At 43.6% G+C, this 17918-nt stretch overlaps 1 protein-coding gene across 9 annotated transcripts in view; it reads left to right on the top strand.

Annotated features, from left to right (window-relative positions):
* Nucleotides 1–5732: 5732 nt before the first annotated feature.
* Nucleotides 5733–17918, top strand: part of PAN3 (poly(A) specific ribonuclease subunit PAN3) — an 81698-nt gene continuing 69512 nt past the window's right edge. For 4 of the 9 annotated variants that reach the window (XM_074815920.1, XM_074815919.1, XM_074815925.1 and 1 more), the window contains exons 1-2: nt 5735–6396; nt 12080–12220. In XM_074815920.1, coding sequence (XP_074672021.1) covers nt 5973–6396; nt 12080–12220 — 565 coding nt within the window. In that variant the 5' untranslated portion in view covers nt 5735–5972. Of the gene's footprint in view, nt 6397–12079; nt 12221–17918 lie in introns of all 9 variants that reach the window. The other 5 variants (XR_012622093.1, XM_074815922.1, XR_012622094.1 and 2 more) reach the window with 3 other exon arrangements.

Genomic DNA, 17918 nt, shown 5'->3' with positions numbered 1-17918 from the left:
TAAAGTGTAGGATTCTGCAGGCATTAGAGAAATCATTGCAAACAGGGAAATGCCATGTTGGCAACAAGCTTTCGGGGCTGGCAGGTTGACTTTTTTTTTCCACAGCCCTCACTGCTACACAGTCCCAGTATGGATGAGGTTGGAAGACACCTCTGGAGATCGCCTGTTCCAACCCCGTGCTCAAAGCATGATCAGCTAGCACAGGTTGCCCCTGACCACATCCAGTAGGATTTTAAATATCTCCACAACTTCTCCAGGCAATCTATGGAGTGCTCAACCACCCTCACAGTAAAATTGTTTCTTCATGCTTCAGAGGGAACCTCCTGTTTGTGCCCATTGCCTCTGGTCCTGTCACTGTGTACCACAGAAAGGAGTCTGGCTCCTCCAACAGATATTTATACACATTGACAAGATCCCCTCAAGCCTTCTCTTCTCCAGGCTGAACAGTCCAGGCCCTTTCACTCCCTCCATATGTCAGATACCCCCAGTCCCTTACCATCTTCATGGTTCTTCACTGGACTCACTCCAGTAAGTCCATGTCTGTCTTGTATTTTCTTGTATCCCTTTCAACACCACACCTACATACAAGTTTTGCCCTCAGAAACCAGGGTGCAGACAGTTTGTGCTTCTGCTCTGAAACTACCAGAAATCTACCCCAGTTGCTGCTCATGGGCAGTCAGGTGGCATGGCAATGACCTGTCAGAACACTTACATATATACTAAAAGAGTGGATGCTTGTCCTTTGATTTAAAATTGGTAAGTGAGCAAAGTGCTTTGTTTTCTCTTCCACCTGATGCATTCAGTACTAGAAGCTGCCGGGATTTCATTGAAGATATTTTGCCTCTTTGTGGTTCAGACAAGGAAAAACTAACATTAACTTTCTTGACTGTAAGTATGAGAATCTGTTGCCGGTGATTCAGCTGACCCGATATCAGAAGTTTTAATGAACATGTGATGTTTTGAGCTTAAAAACTTCTGTGAAAGATGCCATTAGTTAGGACAGTTCATATCTACTGGATGAAGCCAAAATAAATATATAAAATCTGGCATATTAACTTACTGCTAAAGATGCTGGACTGGGGTTGGAGAGGGTTCAAAGAATGTGTCATACACATGTATATGACAGTAAAGCATTCTTCTGAGTACGTAGGGTTTTTTCTCCCACAGAGGAAAATGGCTTCAGTTACCAAGTATTTTATTCAAGTTATGTCACATCATGGTTGGCCTTCACTGCAACAGTTAGATAAAGCCAGCTCCAGTGGGAGTAGCCACATGGTAAGAAACTCTCTAGCTAAACCGTATGACTGAATTACCAGCACAGTGAAACTAGGCTTATATTTTAGTGCTTGTACTAATATGAACTCTAGCCTAGGGCTAGACCTCCCCCCCCATATATTATTAACATAGGTGTTAGCATACATTATTAATGTAGGTGTTAGCAGGAACACTTCAGGGTCAACTCCTGACTTGCTACTTGATTTGAATTCAAAACTTCACCAAGTTGGAATGAATTTCTTTTTGCATGTGAATGGGAGTCTGGTTAGGAGCAACATTTGGTTTCTTCCAGATACTGTTAGTAAGGACAACCCCCTAGTCAGGGACCCATATTACCACAGCAGGTTGGTCCATTCAATCCAATGTCCCAACTGCCATATTAGTCATTCTCAAACACTTCAAAGGAAGATTAAAAGAACCCTAATTTTCTGGAATAATTTCCTCAAGAGTGGCAATTTTCCTTAGACTTCAGCCAACAGCTGTTCTATATCCTGAACTATCGAGCTTTATTACTCTTCCTTCAAAAAATAGATGAACAAATGCTAAATTCTTGTTTAATATTACTGTGGACTCTGATCATGTTTATATTTTTGCAAATCTTGCTAACTTTTTTTCTTAATGATATACTATAATGATAGACTTTAAAGTTTAAATTCAGATGATGTGAAAACTTTTTTTAGAAGCCTTTCCTTTGATCAGTTTCAATAATATTAAGCAAGGCCAGTTTTGTAAGTAGAGATATCTTTTAATAGCCAACTGTTACTGTTGAAAAAAACTGTGTTCAGACATTATTTTTTCCAACTACTTGGTTGGTTTAACAAGATTCCTACCTACAAAACTTGTCTTGCCTATGCCTTAAAAAAAAATCACAACTACAATAACTCTATCCCTTAAAAAGTATTGTTATTAATTTGCATTATCTGATGCCAGCCTGCACTTCAGGATCTGTTTCCACATGATTTACTAAACATGTTAATTTCGGGTTGACACAAACTGTCACTCAATAGCAGACATGGCTTTCTCAACACTGGTTTGAATGTTAAGGGAGAGCTATTTGGCACTTGCAACCTGATTTGGCTGGAGAAAAAAGCTCTTGGCAGAGCTTTCCTTCCTAAGGATTTCTTGCCCCCCCTTATTTTTCATCTCATAATGTTTGGTTCTGCCTTTCTGTCAGAGCTCATAAAAACTCTGTCACTTGGCTATGGCTGCATGCGTGCATACAGTATTTCCCCATTTCTGGGTCGAAAAGCACACCACAGTTATGACTTAACTACAAAGTGGGACAAGACCCAGGGGTATCGATCTGTTTCTTCCTCGTCTTGCTCCCTGGATCTCATGCAAAGTAAATCTGGGTATGTGCCCTGGAGAGGAACGGCAGTCCTCTCCATATAGTTGCCAGCTTCAATTAACAGGGGACCCAGTTTTGTGAAAAAAATGATAACATCATCAATCACTACGCTGCAGGAATGCTCAGTAAATCTCTGTGCACTGCACAAGGCAGTGGAGCAAGTTCAAGCAGATAGTGAATGGCCGGCAGGATTCCTCAGCGCTCTGGCTGACCAGCAGGAACAGGCAATAAAAATAAAATTCTGGAGAGGAACACATGGTTATGATTAATGAGAAAGTGTCAGGCTCCCATATGGACACTCTGTAGCTGCAGGTCAGCCTTGAGGCCAAGTCCTTATATATAGTTAACAGAACTGAAGAGACAGGAGAAGTGAGTTTGCCAGAGCCACAGAGATGCTCATGGCATCTTGAGCCTTTTCCCATTATCAGCTCTGCTCTGCTGGCCAAGAGAATGTAGAAAAGACAAGGGGCGCTTCCAAGCCGGTTTGATGCTCAGTGGCTCAGGTACAGCACTTACACTGGCTTTGGTGAGGGAGAACCCAAACACCCTTGGCACTGTACCGCACATCTCATTGCTATCTGGCCACTCTGGCTGGCAGGATCACGTGCTACTGCCCAGTCCGCTATTTCAGCTCTTCCTGCATCCAGTGGGAATGTTTTCAACCTGAGTTACAGCATGCAGACAGAAAAAATGTGGGTCGTGTATACACAAGCTCATTTGTGTCCTTGTTCCTAACCTCACTGTGTGTATGTAATATTAGACATATGCATGGATCAGCAAAAGAGCTGTGGGAAAGGCAGATTCACAAGGTTGAAAACACAGGTTAGAATACACTTCAGCGATGGGAGTGGTTACACAATTGAAGTCTTTGCTTGGAAGAATTCATTTCATGTTCAACCAGTTTACCCAGAGAAGGTATTTCCCTATGTGTGTCATGAAATCTCTTCTAAGATAACTTGATACCATTAAATCCACAGTACTAAAGCTCTGGATAAAAGATCCACAGGGCTTGGGAAAGCTGAGCTTTTTCTTCTCTCTTTATTAACGTCATTCTGCAGCCCCCTTCCAACCTCCTCACATGCATGTATAACTTGTCCACTCAGTCTGATCTTTCTGGAAGGGAAGGGACATTTTTCCAGGGGACATCAACCCTGGAATAAGGGGTGGTAAACAGACTGCTCATAACAGGGCTTCAGCAGGTGATATTGGGTTCCTCTTCCCTCATGCCTGGTATTACCTCAGCACAGCACTTTCCACCTCCCACTACCCTCGATGAATCCATGCACCCCAAAGGCCTCACCTGCCCAAGACCTCTGCCCTGTGCTGGCATCTTCCCAGGACACAGATAAGATAGAGAAAACAATGCGGTCTGAGGGTCCCCCTTTCCCCACTGCAGCAGCTGAGGGAAGTGTCACCCATGAGCACCTGCATGTAGCTGCAACAGCTCACAGTGCAAGCAAGCCTTTGGTTTCACTCCTCAGAGGCATAACACCAATGCCAGGGGCTGTGTGAAACACAACTAAGTAGCGCTGCAGGCACCTCAGCTAAAGCAGCTGAAACCGCCTCTGATCTGAGTACTAAAGCAAACCGATTTTTGTTGTCTGAGAAGGCACAAGTTGGGACTGAAACACTTCCCATGGTTGAGGTGTTTATGAGAACCCTCTTCTCTGTGGAATCTGTTGCAGTTTGTCTGAGCTCCTACCCAGATATTTTAATGGAGAAACCAACAGGGTCTTTCCATCCTTTTCCCTACTTTTCTAAACTTGCAAGAACACAGAAGTTACGAGCTCTTTGCCATAGAGTTGAAAGGAAGCAAAAGGCTGAAAATTGTTGGGCAACAACAGAAACGATACCCTCATCTTGTCTTCTTGGCAGACCAGGCTAGAACTGGAGCCCTGACTCTCATAGCCTTGCCCTTCTCTGTTTTTTTGGCCAGCCTTTTTTTGCAGAGGAACCACATTTTTTCCTCAGGCTGATTTGTAAGTTTGGAAAAGCCATGCTTCTGACTGCAACAATGGCCATCTTGAGGTTTCAGCTTAAGGCACACAGTTCTTCAAGTCTTTAAAGCCTTTATCTGAGGAAGAAAGACTTTGATTTGTTCCAATGTGACATTTAAAAGCTCACTCATTACTTTTTAAGTTTCTTTTTGTGCAAACTGTCAAAGCATCTTGGAGGCAGGCCCTGATTTGCTTTTTGTTTTTAATGAAACTACAATGGACAAAAAGCAATCTTATTTCTACAGTAAATGTTTTTCTTACCAAAATAATTTCAAGCGTGCTTTACACGAGGGCTTTGCCATTATATATACACATCATGTCAGCAATTGCACCACAAGCTACGCCAACAATTTGATTGAGGAAAAATAAAAATAAATCTTGAGCACTTTGTAAGCGAATCATTGAAAATCCACGTAACAAAATTCTCCACGCTCAGGGGAACACATCGAACATCCCCTTAAAAACAGCCAGCCCGCCGATTCGACTCCTCGAGAGGGGGAATCCCTCAGGCTCCATTCCCGTTATGCCAGCTGGCAGGGACAAGCGAGCGGGCTGCCCTGTGTTTCTCAGCAGGAGAGAGGTGCATGGCCTTTTCAGGGGAAATGGGTTGACATCCTGCTGGGACCGCCGGTACTTTGGCCTCCGCCCCGCGAGGGGTGACAAGGCAAAAGGACCAGCCTGACAGCGCGGGAGCCGGGCGGCCCCGGCCTCGTCCCGGCCCGCGCGCAGGAGCGCGAGGCGGGGGGTCACCTGCGCCCGCCGTTTGCCCCTCTGGAGCGGCCGTTAGCGGCTGCAGACCGCGGCTCGTCCGAGGGCCGGCTGCCGCCGCGCCGGACGGTTAACGCCCGCCCGCGCCAACCCAGCCCCGCCGGCTGCACCGCCCGCTCGCTCCGCGCCGGCCCCCGGCCTCCCTCGCCCCGCCGGACACCGCGCTTGGCCGCCCAGTCGCTCCGCTGCTCCCGCCGGCCCCTCTTCCGACCGCTCCCACCCACGGCAGCCAGCATCCCCTCCTCCGCCGGCGGCCCGGCCCGGCCCGGCCCGGCCCGGCTCCGCTCGTCGCGGCGGCGCTACCCAGCATGCCCCGCGCCAGCGCAGGCGCGCCCGTGCGGCCGCTCAGGAAGAGGAAAATGGCATAAACAACCCCGAGCGCCGGGACCACTGAGGAGGCGCCGCCGCCCCCGCCGCGGGCCGCGCGGCCCCTTTAAGAGGCGCGGAGTCGCCCCCTCCTCCCCCTTCCGGAGCCGGAGCCCGGGGTGACGGCGGTTCCCGCGCCCCTTCCCCCTCCCCGCCCCCTCCCTCCCGCCCTCCCTCCCCATGGTGCCGACCCCGGCGGCGGCGGCGGGGCGGTTGCCATGAACAGCAGCGGCCTGCCCTGCTCGTCGCCGTCGCCGGTGGTGGGGCCGCCGCCGCCGGCGGCGGGGGTCGGCGTGGCGGGGCCGGCGGCCGGCGGGGCGGGGGCCGGCTGTGGCGGCGGCGGCGGCGGCGCCGTGAAGCTGAAGTTCTGCCGTTACTACGCCAAGGACAAGACCTGCTTCTACGGCGAGGAGTGCCAGTTCCTGCATGAGGAGCCGGGCGCCGCCCCCGGCGGCCCGGGGCCCGCCGCCCCCCTCGGCGGGCTCCCGCTCGGCATCCCCCCGGCCGCCGCCGCCGGGCCTGGCTACCCGCCGCACGGGGCCAGCCCGGGCCCGGCGGCGGCGGTGGTGGGGCCTAAGAAAGCCGAGCTGGGGGCGGGAGGCGGCGGCGGCGGCGGGGGGCTGGATGGCCCGCGGCTGGCGAGTGAGTGCGGCGGGGCGGCCCGGGGGTGGGGTGGGTGGGGTGGGGCGGGGGTGCTGCCGGGAGGGGGGGCGGCAGGGAAGGGGGGACGGCGCGTTGTTCCTGCTCCCCGACACACTGTGGTGCTACCGGAAACAAATAACAGCCATGGTGGCGGCGGGGGTCCCCGGGCCGCCCTGCCCGCCTCCCCGCCCCGCTGCCTTGCCCCCGGGTTCGGCCGGTGCTGGCCGCCGTGGTGGTCCCGGGCGGGGCGGGGCTGCGCCGCGCCGGCCGCCCCGAGCCGCGTAGCGGGAACCCGGCCGGTACCGGTGGGAAGGATCGGGCAGGTGCGTGTGTGGGAAAGGGGCTTCCCCCGGCTGGCTTTGGGGGGCACCCGGACAGCTGCCCTTGGGTCATTTCAGCGTGGGGCTCGGTGCGGGGTCTCTGGCCCTCCCTGCCCAAAGTCAGGCTGGGAGGAGGGTGGCAGCGCTCTCCGGAGCAGTGCCCTTGGGTGGGCTCCTCCAAACAACCTGTGCTGAGTTTCAGCCCTTGGAAGTTTTAAATGTACCAGCTGAGATACTACATTAGAAAAAAAAAATAGAAAACAATTTTATACATAACTGTATATATCTACATTATCTGCTACTGTGAGCAGAAATTGCTTCTAAATTTTTTTTCCCAAGGCTTCTTCAGCCTTCATACATAGCCCCTTCCCACATGGTGAGAGTTCACACTGCCCGCATACCATGCAGAGTGGCATTGCTGTTCCTGGTCCAGTATGCATCTTCCTAATGTGTGGTCCAATAGTTAGATGGTGTTTGCAGCAAACTGATTTTTAATAACTATTCTGTTTGTAGGTAAAACATCGCTTGACAGCTAGGAAAAGATGCTCCTTCAGGAAAGTCATGCCCCTTTAAATGAGTATTTTAAGCTTGGTTGCATTATTGATTTCTGTCATAAACCTGGCATTCGTTTACATTAAATGACTCAACTACTAAATGGTCACAACCATATTTTTTCTGAAATTAAGATGCAACCATGCTGAACATCCTGTATATAGCTTTTTAGTGCTTGATGCATGTTTCAGGAACCTGCAACTGCTATCTTGCTTGGTGTGGTGAGCTTGTGCCACTGAGCAGTATTATCTCTGTAGTTGGTAGCTTGTCAGTGTCTTACATTAACACAGGACTGTCATGTCTACTCTTCCAGGAGGAGCCTATAATATAAAATTGCGTAATACTTTCTAGTAAAAGACACTATTTTCAGATTTTGATCATTTTATCAAACTTCAGTTGTTCAAGCTGAAGTGTTGGCCTTTTTTTTTTTTTTACAGGTAGAAATATCTTGGAGAGATTCAGCAGTGATAAGTTGATCTTTGTTATTTTTCTTTTGGACAGAGTTAGGCACAAAATACACCTTTTTTCCCTGTGCAAAAGGAAATCACTAAAATCTATTAAACTAAGGGGATTCAGTCTTGGGAAGAGGGTGCATAGTTTGGCTTGGGGTAAAACCTCCTATGTTAAGGCTGTTCTTGTAAGAAAGAGTTCCAGAATTTGCCCAAGCCCTAAATCTAAGAAAAAACCCTCAGAATTTGTGCGTGCTCAGAGGTTGATACTGCTGAGCAGTTAAATTATTTGAAAAACTTGTTTCTCTTTGAATGTGTCAAGGTTTAAAACTATGTAGAGCTGTCTGTAATTCCACTCATTGTGAGGAGTGAGGGCACCAAGAATGGACAAACCCACTCCAGTGTTACCAGTGATTATGTACTGGGAAACCCACCTCATGTGAAGTTATAGGAGGCAAAAGCTTGGTCTGGTAGAAGAAGATCTTACAGGAAGGGAGACTAAAAAAAAAGAGTAAGGAAAGGAAGGAGAGAGAAGTTAAAGTGGAAGAGCTGGGAAAAGGGCCCAGTCTCACTTCTAAGCTTCCTTGTTTTGGTGTACGTTTGTGAAACAAATAAGGTAATAGTTGTTCAAAATCTGGAGTTGATTGTATAGATACTGACAAGCTAATACCTAAAATCCTTACTTTATTGATGACCCTTAGTGTTAACAGTATGATTTCCAAGTGGATGGAATGCAAGTTTTATTTCTATGGATGTAGGAAGTAATACACAAAGTTGTATCAAATAATAAAGTTCTGAGGTTAAGAACGTGAAGTTGGGAATTACTGAAAATCACCTGCCTGTACAGTTTCACTGACTGTTTTCCCTAATTCAAAAGTATTTGGTAGTCTTCAGTTATGTGGCTGTGGATGCCACCTTCTCTTCTGCCTTCCTCACTGGACCCCAGCCTCATTCAGTGAACAGGAGCAGATAATGCTCATTGAGTAATTAACTGTGTAGTCCTATTTATTGTTAAAAGTGGGTCAGTGCCTCATTCTAACATGCGTGCTACTCTAATCCTGCTTTGAGTACAGGATTATTAATTTACTTATAGGTTTTTCTGTGGTAATCGCAAAGGCTCACCAAATACTGACTTATTTTCACGACATAGGTGATGGGAATGTTGGGTGATAAGGAGAAGATGAACGATGAAAATACAAGAAATACTCCAGTGCAGAAGTATTTCAGTATGAGAGTATGAAGTGGAATGAGCGGGTGACATCCTCAGAGCTGACCAGGAGGTTTATTCTGTGCCATAGATGTTTTGGATACTAACATCTGACAGGGATTCCAGAAGTGATCCAATATTCTTGGAAGAAAACTCTGCTTGAGATTATTAAATGTGAAAAAATCAGCTCTGAATCAGACTCATCTTCCCCTACATATGGCTGAGAGCCTGCTGGGGAAATCCTGCTTTATCCTTGCCTCATGCTTATGCTCTTGTCAACATATCCACTGCCGTTCGGTGTCAAAGATGAGGTAGTGGGCTAAATGTGGCTTTGGCCTCATTGTGTGGCTTTTTATGTTCTTGGGAAATGAGACTGACCATGCCGATGAGCTCTGCCTGCTCTCAGAAGCTAGCACTGCTGCCCCCCACCCCCAAACTACTTAACATTTGGAGCACATGTGTTCAAAGCACCATTCCTACTTCTTCCCCCAGAGCTGTGAGTGCTCAGCCTTCTGTGTGGTTCACCTGCCATACGTAAGGTTCGCCTACAAAATAGGAAACACGGTTGGTATTACCTGTCTAAAGTTTGATTAAAAAAAAAAAAAAAATCCTTTTCATGTAGGACCTCTGTAACAAAAAAAGTGTAAAGAAAAAAATAGAAGAAAGATTTTTCCAGGTTTGTTACTTGCTAAAATCTGCACATGCTGCTTTTCTAATAGACCTGTGTCCCATGTCTCAGCCCACTGAGCAGCAGTGGAGCAGTACCAAATCTGAGAAGGCTCTAGAAGGGGCAGAGGTGGGGAAATGACTGTCACTGGTCATTTAGGGGAAAGGATAGGATTGATTAGTAGGATTTTAAGGAACAGTCCAAGGCAGGATGTGTAGAGAGCATAACAGCATGAAAAATTTCTCTTGTATCTGCTGTCCTCTCTGGTATTTCCCAACTTCTCTAAGACACAGACTGGCAGCCTGCTTTGCTGCATGCTGCTGGCTCATTCCTAGGGCACTGTCCCTTCTTGACGCTGTGTGAGGCAGGATCTAGAGAAAAATGTCATCATGGTATTAAAATGTGTCATGTCTATACATAAATTGGACAAGTTGAAGTTGCACAGGCAACTGTAATTGTATTTGTTAGCTTTTGAGTAGTTCTTTTGCATGTAGACGTCATGTATGAATAGATACAAACTGAGGTATGGCTCTGAACATTTCTTAACTTCCACCTCGCTTTTTGCCGTAAAGTATATGATACATAGCAGTCACTCTTTCTTTCATCTTGTCTTTGATTTCTATAAATATGACCAAACCACTGACGCATTGAGCTAAGGAGCTCCAGGTGCTCTCAGGACCTGGCGGCAGCAGCATCGGTGGGTGGGTGGGTGGGTGCCGCTGTCCGCGGAGCTGCCGGTGGCGGAGCTGGCCACAGCAGCAGTGCTGCTGCTGCCCGAGATTCCCCATGCCAGAGGTCAGCTCACTCACTCTTTGTGAGATATTTTCACCTGGTTCTTTACCAGAAGACCTTTCTCAAAGGCCTAGAAAATCTGTAGTTGCAATATAGGCCTGTGTTTCTGCGAGGTGCCCATGATACTTTCCTGAGTGGCTTTGCTCTGTGTTTCTCCATGGCTGCTGAGGAAGCCTGTCTGTGAATAGACTTTGTTGCTAGCCCGTGAGAAGGTGGAACGGGACATCAAGGCTTGGATTGCATTGGATTAGCCTAATAAAAACATTATGGCTTTTTTCCCAATCCACCACTCGCGTGTTATGCAGCCAGTCGTAGCAGTAGTGGATAATGGCCACCCCTGTAGCAACTCTGTATGCAATCGCTTGGTGGTTAGCTTAGTGAGCATTACAGTTTTGTGAAATCCATAAATACGCTAGGCTTGGAGTGGAAAGACCTATACGTTTGTATATTTTCTGCTTTTTAAAAGGTGTTTAATCTTTACCAGTCCATTTCTTTTTAAACAAAATGAAGCGGTGGATATAGAAAAAATGGAAAGATAATCTCTTCAGCAAAACAGATACTAAAGGTAATCTGCTGGATTACGCTTCTTAATGCAATGAAACAATGGTTAGGATTATTCTAAATATGTTTTTTTCTTATTTTTGGTAGCATTTCAGTATTTACAGCTTAAAGTATTTAGAAACAGACAGTTATTTCAAACTTTTAAATATAAATATAGTTGTGGTATGTCACGTACTGGTCACTTTCCCCTGGGTGTTGATTCTTTGTTTGTATACAGACAATAGGTATTATGGTAAAGGTGTGTGGTTGAGAATCCTTCTTCTAAACCTGTTTGTACTTTTTGCAAGTGATGCTGGATTAGTTGTTGTATACCTCAGTTTTCTTTTTAGAGAGATGTTTTCCCCTTTTAGTTTTTCTGATGCGTTTTCTGGGAGTTGATAAATGATACAATTTTAATCTTGTTTTGCTCTGAATATTTCTAAGAAATAGGGAGACAATTCTGAGAATTGAAGAGACATTTGGGACATTTGGAGACAGAGACAATTGAGAATTGAAGAGTAAAAACAATAACCAGTTAGAGATGCGTGGGAGAAAATGAAAATTACTGATTTTACTTAATCACTTTGTCTCATATGTCAGCTCCAGAAATCAGGAAATTATAGACAGGGATTTATTTTTTTTTTCACTTTGACATGTTTCATGTGGAAATGCAATGGGGAGGAAAATTATTGGGGGGAGCGAAGGAGAAAGGAGGAAAGGAAAAATTTCTCAATCTGCAAATTTATATGGGATTTTGAAGGGCAGTTTTAGCATATGAAACAAAAAAAATACACTATTAATTGGCTTTGATTTTATCTGTTCATATACTTTGTGGGTTTTTGCTTATTGTATGGAAATCATTCAAATATTCCACAGGAGTTACAGATACCTGAGGAGTACTGGTAATTATTTGTTTCTGGTAGTACCCACCCTGTGTTGGGTATTGAAGAATGTAAAGAAAGCACTGTTACTGTTGTAATTGTTTTCTGCTTCAAAAGCAAAGATGAAAAGGAGTGTGTGGGGGGGATAGTTATGTTATGTGAGCAAACTATATGCTATATCTTAATAATTTGAAGTTTTGATAATGTTTTTTAAGATACAGAGCATCCCCAATTAGTTTCCATCTAGCAGGTATTAGATAACTCATTTTTTGTAGGTATCACTGTGGGAGTGGGACTTCAGGAAGGATTTGAATGCCCAGAAAATAGTGACCTTGGGGACCAGCTCAGAAAGAGTTCCATGTGTAAGGAACCACCTAGAAGCAAATTTAGACTGCTGCGGGAAAAGTGGACAAATGGTAAGTGAGGGTGGGGTGATAAACACAGGCAGAAGCACTTCTGTAGAGTCTCAAAAGCAGAAAAAAATCTTGGTTGTGAGACAGCTGATGAAAAGGGGGTCAGTGGAGGGATTTAGATAGTAAGCTGATGTGGCTGATGTTTTCCTGATCTGTTGCTTTCTAGTAAAGATGTAATGCATTACACCACCAGAAAAATGGTGTGGTGAATCACTGTGTATTGGAGTTAAGAGTAGATCACGCTTTATGTGTGTGTGCGCACGTGTGTGTTTGTTCCATTAGTCTTTCAGGAGTTAAAAAAGTTCCGATTATGTGATTGTTTTGTTTGATCTTCAAAGGTATTTTGTGCTTAGAACTTATTTGTATTTTTTAATTTGCTTCCTTTTACTCCTGACTTTTTTCTTTTTAATTTGAGAATAGAAACAAAGTACAGATATATGAGAGTAGAGACATGCATTGTACAAGTTGTTGTCAGGCTGGTTATGTGATACGCAGTTCCTGTAGTCTGTGGGTAGCCTCCCTCAACTTCAGTTGGTCTAATGCTGATGCAGCTGGCAGGGAGACCTTTCCTTGCTTTTATGCATTCTCCCCCACTGCTGTGAAAAATGTCCTAATGTTCTGTTCAGGTTATCTGTACATGTTCCATACAACTATTTATAAAAAAAAAAAAAAAATCAAGTTTTAGGTACAGGTAGGCTATTAAAAGCAAAGCTTAAATGTGTGCTTTGAAAAATTTGATGCAGTTTATTGAATAATTTGATCCAATGTATTAGGAATTGTGAAAGCTTTTGGAGCGGGTGAGCTCTGAAAGCTATGATATTAAGTAATTGCATTACTTTGAATTGCTGTTTCTGATAACAGAGTAGTTCTGATGGCTCTGTTGAAAAAGTATAAATTTTAATTTGTATTATCACAGTGCTTTTGGACTTGGTCCATGATGAGGAGTCCTGCTGCTCTAGAATCTGTACTGAGATTTTTACAGAGCAAAAGGATGGCACCTATCCTTTTTTTTCAGTCCTTATCAGATGTTTCTATGATATGTGAGATAAAAAAAAAACAACAAAAGAGAGCCCAGTCATTTAATATTATGGTAAATATTGCTGTTTTCCTTTGCTTGCCCATGAATATCTCATCGCCTAGTGGGAGTGTTTGTAAATAAGGCAGCATTTCCCAAACTGTTTTGCTTCCTGTCTGCCTTTCAGCCAGCTTGGTTCGTTTGTGCTGTCTGCCCTCCAACTGCACTCTCCCTCACGGCATCCTAACCCAGGCGTGTGCTTTTCCTTTTGCCTCTCATGCCTGGGGGTGTCGTTCACTTTCTCTGTCTGTTGTCTTTATTTCAGTGATTCCTAGTGTGTATTTGAAAAACATTGCATTAAATGAGAGGGGCATAAAAACACTGGAGAATCAACTTTCCCTAGTAAGTTGCAACAGGAGTGGCACCATAGAGAAAGCAACACTGACATGCACATACTAGTATGTATAATGCTTGTGAGCTGTTTGAGAGGTGTACAAGTGAGGCTAGCACCTCAAGCACTTGATTATTTCCTGATACAAACATGTCAGTACAAAACAAAGTAGGACAAGCATAAGCTCCTCTGACACCTCAGTGCTTCTAGGAGACTAAAAGGACAAAAGTCTTAAACGACTTGCCATAGATAGACTTTGTATAAAAGTTTTATTGTTCTTGTCTCAATATTAGGATAGCTATCTCTGTGTAAAATTCCACTGGGGATACAGCACTGTAGTTTTTACTGCTTTATATCTACCTGAGATAACACCTTTCCCTTTCTGTGCACATGTATGCGATGAACTTATGCTTCAGTTTACCAAGCTGTGTTGAGATGAAAAGTGCCTGCACTGTAATTGTGCTAGGAGTTTAAATCAAAATTATTTCTAGGTATAAGCTTTTTCTCAGCATAAAAATAATTGTAGCACAGTTTTTTAAGCACTGATAATAGCAAAATGAATTACTTCAATCCACGTTTTATTACCTCACCAGAAATCTTTAAATTGTTGTTTTGAAAAAAACCATAAAAAACCCTCTGTTGTGATCTTATTTCAGCCCATTTTTTTTTGGGGCAATATATTACATTACTGTAAAGGATCCTTTTTTTAATGTTAAGAACAGTTTCTGAGATTGTCAGTGCTGATACTAAGTTTATAAAAAAGCAGTATAGGATATTACAGTATTTGTTTACTGGTTAGTAAAATGTTAGAATGAAAATATTGGAAACGCCATCTTTTCATAGTATCAGTATTCAGATAGTGTTAGTATTAGACAGGATGAGCATTAAACTAAAACCAACTGAAACCCACTGATTCTGTTGAAGCATGTGTGTTGAGTTCATCACAGTAGTACTCAAGCACTTAAGCTCTGATGAGATCCTTTGTTCCTGAAAAATGTCTTTGTAATAAGTAAGGCAAAAATAGCTATCAGGTTTTTTTCTCTTTGGTGCCTGCATCTGACGGGAAGCCTACTTTCTGCTAAAATTCTGTGGGAGAAGAATTATATAAGAAGATATTTATTTTTAATTGCAGTTGTCACATTAAGCTGCAGTGTTACTCACCAAGCAAAAATTATTAGATAATGTGTGTATGAAAAGTAGAAGATGTCTTCTGAATTTCTCAAGATTTTTTATTTAATTTCTTTCCAGAATTGCCAGGGGTATGTAACTTCTGGCTTTAATATTGATGGAATTTAGAAATTTCTTCTTGTTTTCACATATGTGCTTATGTAACGTGCTAGCATTTTTTTCCCCACTGGATTCCTAGTTGTTCCCTCGCACATCCATCTTTTCTTCTCAGACCTGCCTAGTCAACCTTTCTACTTACATAAGGAAGTTACTGCTTCTCTCCAAGGAAGAGTCTGTTGAAAATGTGAACTTCAACGCATGGATAATACAGTTACAAAATGGAAAGACATGTTCCTTTGACAAAAATAGCCAATTCAAGACTTTCTTAAAATTATTGTCTAAACTTACTTACCTAAAGTTATAATCAATGCTTTAAAAGAGAAAAGACAAACCTCAGAACAAGTTTTTTATTTGTCATTCTAATAATTGCACTACATGCAGAGTGTTTGAAAGTGCATACTTGCAATTGTTATGTAGGAAAGATCTGAATAGGCAAATTGAATGCAGGGTCTGATGTAAATTAAGAAACACATGAGTATAAAAATTTTATAAGGACTAGGATCTTCTGTCACTTGGACTTTTTTTTTTTAAAAATACTGCACTGCTCCTGTGGTGAAGTGTGCCCACTTCTGAAGACCAGTCTCCTATGGATTGCTTATGATAAATCACTTTCCTTTTTTCATGCTCTGAACTACTGTGGTCTTCCAGAAGCAAGTGAGAATTTATGATTTGCCAAATGTTTCGCAGAAGGAGGATAAAAGCCTTCTACTTCTTATGGAGAAGGCCAGGTGCCAAATACAGTAAAACTGCCTTAGCTGTTTAGGTATTTGCTGAGCTTTCATCACTGTAACAGCTGAATGTCCCTTCTTTGAACAGAAATGAAGTGCGTAGTGAACACTCTTTTTTGGTTCTATAGGAAATGCAGGAATTACTTTTTTCTTTATACCTATGTAAGCTGCATCTTTTCTCTGCTGGTCTTGATTTTCTTGCTTATTACTATAGGGAAGTTAGTTTAAAGAAACTACTGTTGAGTTTTCTCTTGAAGGCAGTAGTTGTACTTACCACTTATAGAGCATTCTGTTCTAAATATAAGCTACTGCCAAGAAAACTGCCCTCTGCTCCAGTGAGCTTACTTTCTGATGGTTTTATTTTGATTGTTCCTGTGGAGTATGTTTTCTTGTGGTCTTGGTCCCTTAGCTAGAGGTGTGTTTTCAGACTGTTTGGAAGAGAACAATAGAAAGCCTCATAGCTGAAAGCCACCCTGAAATTTCTATTGTTAGTGCAGCAGATGGAACACCAGTAGAATTCAGTGGATGGTGATGGTGGATCAGCTCTGGAGTACAGCAATTTGTGGTAACCCCACAAAGAGGCTGATCAGCATGGCCAAACCATTGTACTTCAGGAGAGAGATAATCTTCATTACAGCTAGATAAAAGAAAATGTTCTGGCGTAGCTTTTTCTCTCTGGAGTGCTCAGTTAGGTTGGTGTACCAACAGAAAGCCTAAATTGTAGCTTTGAGCAGTTTTAAGTGGTTTGGATTGGCTAGCTTAGCAAATACTAGCAGTGGAAAGGCAACAGTGTCTGAGCAGTGTCAAAGATCAACTTCGTGATTCTCAGTGGCATCCTCAGCCTTGCTCAGCTCTGGGCTTGCTGCCCGAAACCTGCTTCTGCTTGCAGCTTGAGCTGCCTGACACTGAGGATGCTTCAGCCAGGGCAGGAGCAGAGAACCTGGTGCTGTATTTTTGCCCTAGCAAGCCTACCTGCACTGGCTCCAGTGCTTTGTTTGGGTAACTGCAGCTGTACCAGGTGTCTTGAATTATTGGAGGTCAGCTCTGGGGTTTCTTCATGCAGAGGGTGCCTTGCTGCTGGATGTGGCGAAAGAAAGCTTCCGCTTGCCTCTTTCCAGTTTTAAGTATTCTGTGCATTAACTGTATCTGTCCAACAGAGAAATGAAGGTATGTGGGTTCTCACATTGACTATAGTGTAGTGAGGAGCAGTGGGAGAAGTGGAAAGAATTGGCTGTTACTTAATTCCTCAACAAAGGCTGAAGGCTTTGTAAAGCTGATGGTGTAATCTGAGGGAGTTGCTTGCTAGTTTCTTAAAAATTGGATAGAATCTGGAGTTTCTGACAGAAGTATAAGATGAAATGGCAGATAATTCTGCTGAAATGATATAGTCTACCTTGAAATTACAGTTGTTCCTGGAAATTAAACAGTTTTTCTTGGTCTTTTACAGTCAAAATATAGCATAAAAACTGCAGCAGTTTTTGATAATGGCTGAAATGCAGGCTATAGCTAGAGAAAGCTATATTGAAAATGCATTTTTAAAATAAGTAAAACCAGCAGTGTGAACCCTGAATAATTTATGGACAAACTGGACTGAAACTACTCATAATTAAACATGGATTTGCTATCTTTTTGTTTTCTTGTATGAATGAGTCCTGGTATATTTCATGATGCCAGAAAATGATTGTGTTAAAATGTTAACCTTCACAGTGTGAGTTAGGGACTGACTGTAGTAGGTAGGATGAAGACAGTAATTACTGCAGACATTAATATTTTCTCTGATACAGTAGTTCAACATAAAATACTTAGGCTTTTGAATGTAAATTTCCTAAATGAAAGCAAAAGAGGGACAGATGTTTAAAAGACAAATTCAAAATTTTCTTTTTTAGGGCTATAGGCTATAGCAAGAGGACTTCTGAAGTTTCTATGTGGCTGCTCCTTTGAAAATATGAAGGAGGATATAGGGCATGGATAGTGGAGGGAGTTTTATTTTCTTATTCTCTTAGCTAACTTTTAAAACTCAATTCATGTTGCAATTCATTAGTAATTAGCATCTTTAAAGTTCCTTAGGTGTCTCCCTCAAACCTGCAGAGTATACAGATAATGTTCTAGATTTGACAGCAGTACTTTTAAGAATCTTTTTCTCTCGCAAAGGTGATATGTATTGCCACTGAGGTATTCAGTTTATTTGATCTTTCTCGCATATAGCTTTTCATTTGAGGTGCTGTTGGTGTTACCCCTAGTCTGCTAGTTCATACAGCTCCAGTCTCAGGGAGTGCAGCT

Source organism: Strix aluco, chromosome 2, assembly GCF_031877795.1.
Source record: "Strix aluco isolate bStrAlu1 chromosome 2, bStrAlu1.hap1, whole genome shotgun sequence".
NCBI classification, from domain to species: Eukaryota; Metazoa; Chordata; class Aves; order Strigiformes; family Strigidae; genus Strix; species Strix aluco.
This window is presented reverse-complemented; position numbering and strand designations above follow the sequence as displayed.